We start from the raw sequence: 8,627 nt of genomic DNA on the forward strand, positions 1-8,627 counted from the left end.
TTCATATTTTCAGAATTCCATGAGCATTTAACGAATTGTAAATAAATAAATATTTTTGGTAAACGCGAATTGAAATCCATGCATTAATTAAATTCATGAACGAGGTGCGCAACTAATGAAATTGTATTGATATAAAGAGTTTTTGTCTCCTTTTTGTTTCATAGAATTTAAAAATTAGCTTCAGAGCCATTAAAAACTGACCATGAAAATGTAGATAACCAGGAATTTCAATTTCTTAAGAACGGTTAAGTGCCCGACACGGAATGAGCAATTAGTTACTCTATTATTATGTTCGAGCAAATTTTATTGTTTGTAAAGCGTTTGCACAGGCGTCTAAATAATTGCTTTGAGACCAAGGAAAACGTTTGCACTTTAAACAGCAAGTATGCGTATATTTAAAATATTTATAGTCGAATTAAAACAGTGAGTGCTATTTACTATTTATATGAAAGGGCGTTTGAACGTTTTGAACTTGCTAATATTCTTGAACGTTTCTAATCAATTGCCAATTCGTTTATCTTTTTGTACTCTCTTTGGTAGCTTCCAATTAAAAATAAAGTTTATTTATAACCCTAAGCTACGACGAACCAATAAAAATACTTTTTAATCGAACTGTTCGTGTGTTCATCGATCGTAGAAAATTACAGTCTATAACTATATATAGAAAAATCTGAACAATAATGATAAATGAAGGCTGTTAGATATCATTTGCAAAACATTCATCGCGGTTACTCACGAAATGTGATTACTATAGAGTGGTGGGTGTCTGTGGACAAATCATCTCCCCAGACCGGCGACGGTTGATTAAATCAGCAAGCCAAGCAAATAGAATCAAATTTTTACAATCTGTCGTTCCTATTATGTCACACGAGAAGCAATGCTATTCAAGCGCAATGACCCCCCATATCAATTACTAGTGATTCTATTTTTATATTCTTCACTCCTTTCATTTAATTCTATTTTGCTAAATAATTAATGAGTTTCTCCTCTCTGTATTTAATTAAATAATTTCGAGAAAAAAGAATTAAGAAGAGTCAAACGCTAATAAATTATTGAATGTTATAATTATCAAAATAAATCTTAAACATTTTTAGTAACGGAATTATCGAGCGACAATTGAATGAGGATGAAACGCAAGAGGATAAGATGAAGTTTATTGATTGAGAAATCAAAGAATTTAATAATCAAGTCACTACAGATAATACTAAATTGCTCAAAACTTTTAAGGCGTTTCTCATTGTAGTTCAATATCATCCAAAGACGTCACTGGTGGGTGGCTCCGCGCACGATATCTTTATCTAAAACTCGGTTAAAACGTAAATCGCTGTCAGCTTATCATAGCCCACCAATTGACTATCGCAATTACTCCCCAATCATATTTATATCTTTTATTTTTTATGCTTGATTGATCTTTTCTCTCTCTTTCTCTTATCCTTACGTTTTTCTCTTTCGATCTTCGTTAACTGTGTAATTATTTAAAAAACGTCTCTTGTCTGTTCGTTTTTTACCTGATAGTAAAGATGGCGTGTGAAAATGTAAATATTTTTGTGTCCGGAGGCTCGTTCGCGCAAAAGTAGACGACGCAATACTATTTGATAACGGCAAGATCATCAGACCAGCCTCTACTCGATAATTCCGTGAACTCTCAGCGATTATCTACTCATTGACAAACTTCGAAAGAAAAAAAATTTCTTTATGACCTTTCCTTTTTCACAGATTCCTAATCATCATACAACTTTTCATTTAACTTTTATACTTTTATGTAGACAATAATTCCCAAGGTTAGAGGAAACTGATTTCTGTGTAGGAAAATATATGTCTTTTAAGTCCAACGATAGACATGATCGATAAAGCTCAAGATCAATCATGATCTCAGTCGCGAATCGTTAATCGAAGGAAAATTACTACACAGTGGCTCCAGATATGTAATGTTATCGGATTCCGATAGTTACGAGAGGACCTCGCCGAAGGAAAGCACAATTATCATTCTCTTTTTGCGATTAGACCAAACCAATTTATGAATTGCCTTTGCCTGATTAATTTTACTTTCCTCAAGAAGAAGGGAGAGATGATCCGCGAGTTCTGAGTTCGCGAGTTCACGCTTTATCTAAATTGTCACAATGCTCTTGGCAAAGCGTCGGACCAATCAAACCTCCGCAATACGATGTTGCGATAATTATGTAAGCGATAAGAACTGCAAATGCGATGTCGATTACGAAATGTCTTTGATTGGTGTTTCGACACTGGCCACGAAACGAGTAACGTTGCTTTATCCGTCGTGTTATCACGCGAGAAAAAAATCAATTCCCGCGATGCAAGGCTTCTTGGAAAACTCAATATATCCTGTATATCTACACTCTTTTCCTTATTACTAAACTGCGTATTTTTATGCATTCATAAGTAATGTGAAAGTATAGAATTGCACAAAATACATAGAATGTGGATAAATACATAAAATATCTAATCTACTGTATAGTACTTTTTGCAATACTCAGGTTAGTAAAACAATCGTTTTATCGAAGATGCCTTTTTTAAATGATATCCTGAAGTATATGAATTTACCTAGAAATTCGCAGTTTACTTATTACATACGTNTTCATATTTTCAGAATTCCATGAGCATTTAACGAATTGTAAATAAATAAATATTTTTGGTAAACGCGAATTGAAATCCATGCATTAATTAAATTCATGAACGAGGTGCGCAACTAATGAAATTGTATTGATATAAAGAGTTTTTGTCTCCTTTTTGTTTCATAGAATTTAAAAATTAGCTTCAGAGCCATTAAAAACTGACCATGAAAATGTAGATAACCAGGAATTTCAATTTCTTAAGAACGGTTAAGTGCCCGACACGGAATGAGCAATTAGTTACTCTATTATTATGTTCGAGCAAATTTTATTGTTTGTAAAGCGTTTGCACAGGCGTCTAAATAATTGCTTTGAGACCAAGGAAAACGTTTGCACTTTAAACAGCAAGTATGCGTATATTTAAAATATTTATAGTCGAATTAAAACAGTGAGTGCTATTTACTATTTAGTTTCAAGGGAATCGCTATCTAACAACGAGATAGTAGCGCGTGTTCCGCCTCTCGAGATTCGGAAGTAATTAGGATTAAAAGCTTTGACACTTTAGATTTCGCGATACGACGCTGTACTTGAAAACTTAATCGATTATCTACAGTAGTCAAACTTTGGAACTTGTCCATTTTTCCTTCTACTCACGAAACCGTTTTAAGATTCTTTTTCGATTGGAAACAAGTTTTCTGTGGTTAAAATTTTAATACCGTCAACTACGAAGCCTAAATTACCACCAAAGTTACGATACGCAATGATTTACCAGGTATTTGAAAGTTCACGTCTAGAATTGGAATTAAACTTGAATTAAGTTCGAGGACTCTCGTGGTTAGAACATCATCGATAAATTTTCAAAGCAAATTCAAACTTCATTAATAAATAACTGCATTTAATATGATTTATCATATTCCAAATCGGTCTTAATTAGGTCTCTTCATTTAATTCGATTAGCAATCAAATAACCAGATTGCGGATTTTATACAATTATAATTAAATATGCAGAAATGATAGGGGTAGTTTCGGGAAGGTTGGACCGACAGGAGAGACGAACCAGGCAAGTATTTCTTACATTATTCGCTATATGTATGTATGTGGCTCGCGTCAGTATTCTTTTGATTTACCGAAAGTGATCGAACGTAGCTCTCGTGTTACCTTTCAATTTTACGAAATTGTGAAGAAAAATGTTATTAAAATTTTTAATATCAGTACAAAAATCTTGTAACGTATTATGTCTGAAATAATTAATTCAGAATATCAAAGGCTGAATGGATATTTCAATGTTTAAATAATCACAAATGTTTATCTAACATATATCTTATAATTATAAAACAATAAATTTTTTATTTGCATAAAGATCTGCAGTCAACCAATAACATTCAATCCTTGCATATTCTAGATTGTAGATCATCTCATCCTACTTCCTGTAAATCGGTCAATCTGTTCAGCTAATCATCATGAATTTTTGTTTCATAAATGATATTGCTATTATTTAAGTTGAACCGAATAATGCCTTGTCAAATTCTAATCAGCAGAAAGAAAATGTATATTGTTAATAACCACGATTGTACATATTTATACCGTATCGGTAAATTCCCGTTGCGCAAAGGGGAAAACGACTTCCTAACGGAGATTACTACGTTATTGTTAGATACTGAGATACCTGTAATTACGTGATTATCAAGCAGACTGACGCACTCATCAATTTCAAATGAATCGTCATCTCGCAATAGGTTTGTCACACTTTCACTGCGACGTCAGTCTTCGTTGTAGGCGACAGTGAGTAGTCAAGTTAATTAAAAGAAACTAATTTTTTCGCACCACGTCACCTAATCATGCGATAATCGGTGCATTATCTCGAAAATTCTTGAGCTCTGGATAAGATAATGAAAACATGGAAAACATTCTACAGTCATAGTTATCGTTTGACGTAATCGAACAATTTCGTTAACAAAGAGTATACCAACTATATATAATTTCGTTATCGATGCAGAACAGGCGAAACGACAGGCGATATAATGCAAATCTGTTATGAGAGGCAATAATAGTCGGTTTTAAGACGTCGTTCTTAACGACTTCATTAAATCGAAGGATACACATTTCGTTTTCAAATATAAAACGGGAAATGAAATGGAAAATGACAATACTACAGACATAACTTTAATTTCTCTTTAACTATTTACCCTTCTGTATAAAATACAGAGGAAATATGTAGAAATTCATAAATTGGATTTGTCATGACAACGTATCGTATGAAATCAATGGGGAGTTTGAAAACGAAAAAAGAAAAATTGTCTAGTATCAGTTTCGAGGGCAAAGTGAGCGAGCAATCATATTTCCTGTGGAATACGTTTTTGTTGAATCGATACACTCAATTTTTCATAGAATACCGGTAGAACGAGGATGCTCGATGACAAATCCACGCATCCTCTTCAACATTGATAACCATCACCCAAAATTTTCCCATGACGTTCAACAAGTTTGTACAGCTTGTGTAGATATAGATGATAAAAATTGAACGATGTTAACCAGAGAGAACTTGTTTATATAAATCATCTCTCAAACTTCGAAAACTGGCCATTTTCCCAAAAACTAGTTTTTTGTAAAATCCAGACTAATCAGATAACGAAATCCTTGTGATTATAATATCCTTGTATACTTACACCTGTTTTTCAGCTGAATGAATTTATTGTTTTAATCTAACAGAAATCTAATAAGTAATCAATACTTAATTATGTATTCCAGAGCAATAGTACATTATTATAGCATTTACTTTCTATTAATAATGCATGTATTATAATGAAACAATTAACTAGGGAGTGATTAGGAAACGACGTGTGAAATGAATTGTGCGAAGGACGTTACGTGCGAACCATAAGGTCCGTCGTCCTCGAATGCGGTGAATATTAAATGATTCGTATCCGACGTGGCGCGGCGCACACAACAAGTAAGTACGACTGAATTAAATCTCGGCTATGATGCGACCAATCGTAACCGGCTCAAACAAACTACATCCTCATTAACCGAGTCAACGCAGTCTGATAATTCCGATGAACGAAACCGACGATATGCACAGTGCGAACTCGAAACTTTCACACTGTGGGCTTTGAACATTCGAAGAATAGAAAAGATTTGTTTTCAACTTCAAGATTCTTAAATATTAATAAGATCATTTATAAAACTTTCAATAAATTCATTTTTTACAGTATAAAAAACTTTCTTCGAAATACCTCAGCTGATAACTCAAGGGATGAAAAGAATTTAAGTTTAGAGGAGAAACTTCGTCAAATGTCTTAAAGACATTCTGAGCGTCTTTACTGTATAAATGATTGAATACAAAAAGAAAATTGTAATAGCCATTTTTGGATAAATAGTCTGTAGGAACATCTTTGAAACTCTTAGAATTTATCGAGGGCATTCTGTGTTCCATCAAAGAGTACATTAACACGATTTGTCACCTTCGAGGGAAAACTCGATGTTAGGCTGAAGATTCTCAGGAGCCTTGCATTCATGCTTTGTGAACAAAGTTCCACACGCAAAAGCGAACTCAAACGCTCCAAATTCTCTTAACTTTCCAAAGATACATCAGCCTGTATGTAACTTGACGCTTTGAAATGGACTTTGACGTTAAATATTAATTCATAAGTTTCTGAGGTATCTCAAAAGATACATAAATTTTCTACTTACACAGAGAATATTCAAGTTGATTCTGAAATGTTAATAACAGCTATAACTGTATTCTTAATTTAAAGTAATCGTCCACTGAAAAAGGATAAACAGCAAACAAAAGAATTGACTCACTTTTTTCGCTCGTAAAAGTGAAAAAGGAATCATTTAGTTGAACACCGTCGTTGCATTTCGAAGTTAAAAATAAAGTAAGAGTATGATTTATGACAGGCAAATACCTAATACTTAAATTAGACCTATCGCTGATATACAACCAAGGAGAGACCGTACAATGTACGTAAGTCTAGTTAGCAGTGCGTTTATGAGTCAAAATCATTTTACTCTGCACGCAACGACAATCGCACTCTCGTTTGCCGGCCTGTTTACATCTTCCTAATCGTATTACGAACCGACTAATTAAACTAATCATCTGAACTAATTGAAGTGAAACTAAACCAGGTAACTGACACATTCGTGAACTTTTGTTCACGCTTTTTCTTCACTCGCTAATTTATGTTTTTTCTTATTCTTTTCATTCTACGCAATTGTTATGATTGAACGTGAGAGATTACGGATTAATATCTTAAATATAGATAATCACCGTCGATAACATCCTCGTTATGCCACAGGTGTGAGTTTTCATTTTGTAAACGTAAGACAGTTTCGTCAGCGCGAAATGATTTTTTATTGAAAGAATCGGTCGAATTTTCTCATTGTCAGTCACGTGGCGACGCGGTCACGTCGAGTCTCGAGATACACGTGATGTGTACCGCATTATAAATAAATTACAAATTAATTTCCCCGTTTAACGTCAGTCGTTTTGTATTAAAGAACAAGTGATAAAAAGCTAGCGCGTATTATCCGGATTCGTTATCGCAATTTCTTAAATTAATGAACTCTTTTATGCTGTGTCAACCAACTGCGACTCTTTCGAAATCACAGCTCTGTTACTCCTTTCAAAACTGGTCAGAGAAATGCGTCCGTTCATACATGTAAAATTCCATAATTTAATCATTGATAAAAATTATCTTTGATATATCTTCGATCAAAATTCAAATTGTTCATTTGCAAAAAAGAATTTCTGAGAAATTCGTATCTACAATTTTTCTGTTTTATTTATCTAATCCGTGCCATACTATCGAATCACGATAATTATCAATGATAGAGAAAATAATTATTTATGAACCATTCGCACGAATTCATTCATAATGTCTGAGAAGAGATCAGATGGTACTGTTAAATCAGTAACAGGAGTAGCATTCTAATTCAGTTGTAATACGTAAGTTTACGTCTACGTTTAGGGAATATTAACTATACCCATAGTCTGAAACGTAAAAACATGCTGCAGATTCATATAATGATCAACATAAATATTAATACAGCAATTACATCTGTATCATGGAATTTCTGACATCTAATAATTCCTCTGTGCTAATGGAATGTATGTAATCGTATAATAATCACCAAGTGTTGAAATTCAACAGCCTTATATACTAATAATGCAAATGACTTAAGTCTATTTCCTAAAACGCGTATCATGATTGTCAACACTTCGTTTGCCTGACTTCGAGACGCTTGAATACAAGTAATTCGACAACTTAATTAATTTGGCTTGTATACCATTTGATACCTCAAGCCAAGTCGAAAACGTGCTGTTACTTTGCATGAACCAAGGAACTCGAGTCAGAAAGATTTTTCAACGGTCAAAAAGATTCATTCACACAATTCTCTCAGAACTATGTTGATTCTGTCATATTGTTTAGTCGAACCAGACATGTAAATTTATCTTTGAATTCGAATATCCTGTTTGGGGTGGAAGAGCTATTCGAATCCGGCAACTGGCGCGCGAGTGCATAGTGAATGGCGGCGGTTAGATTTACCCCCGGAAGAAACCGAACTGACACGAGGGGTTGTAAACCTACCTGTAGCGGCAGCGATGTACTGCGGCAGCGTCGACCCTTTCTCCGCCATCTCTGCAACGCGACGTTTCTTTTGGACACTGTTGTTAACGTTAATACGACAGTTTGATGTACCGGCACCGTTCTCTTTGGGATATGTTCCAAGGGTGGTTGAATGGTACACCGCTGAAGTTGAACTCGCTGATACAGGGCTATAGGCATACTCTTTATAGCGCCCCTCTATTTCCTCGTACCCATGAGTGGGGGCCATTTTTCTCTCCCTCTCTCTCGCTCCCTTTCCGCGTTCTCTCTGCTCCACTCCACTCGCTCGCACGTGCTCCGTTCCGTTCGATAAACGGACCGAGCTCCACTCCCTTCCTTACTTCCTTCTCATTTCTTCTTCCTCCAACTTTCGACAATCCTCATCCGTTTTCTCTGTTCCGCGGCGCGATATTTTCTCCCTCCTTTGTAAAGCTTCGACACCGGGCAG

At 34.8% G+C, this 8,627-nt stretch overlaps 1 protein-coding gene across 1 annotated transcript in view; it reads right to left on the reverse strand.

Annotated features, from left to right (window-relative positions):
* LOC108622481 (facilitated trehalose transporter Tret1-2 homolog) overlaps positions 1 to 8,408 on the reverse strand; it is a 24,815-nt gene extending 16,407 nt beyond the window's left edge. The window contains exon 1 of the mRNA XM_018020388.2: positions 8,162 to 8,408. Within this exon, the coding sequence (XP_017875877.1) occupies positions 8,162 to 8,408 (247 nt within the window). The remainder of the gene's footprint in view (positions 1 to 8,161) is intronic.
* Between the last annotated feature and the right edge of the window lie 219 nt (positions 8,409 to 8,627).

Source organism: Ceratina calcarata, unplaced genomic scaffold, assembly GCF_001652005.2.
Source record: "Ceratina calcarata isolate Rehan_Ccalc_2016 unplaced genomic scaffold, ASM165200v1 scaffold111, whole genome shotgun sequence".
Classification (NCBI taxonomy): Eukaryota; Metazoa; Arthropoda; class Insecta; order Hymenoptera; family Apidae; genus Ceratina; species Ceratina calcarata.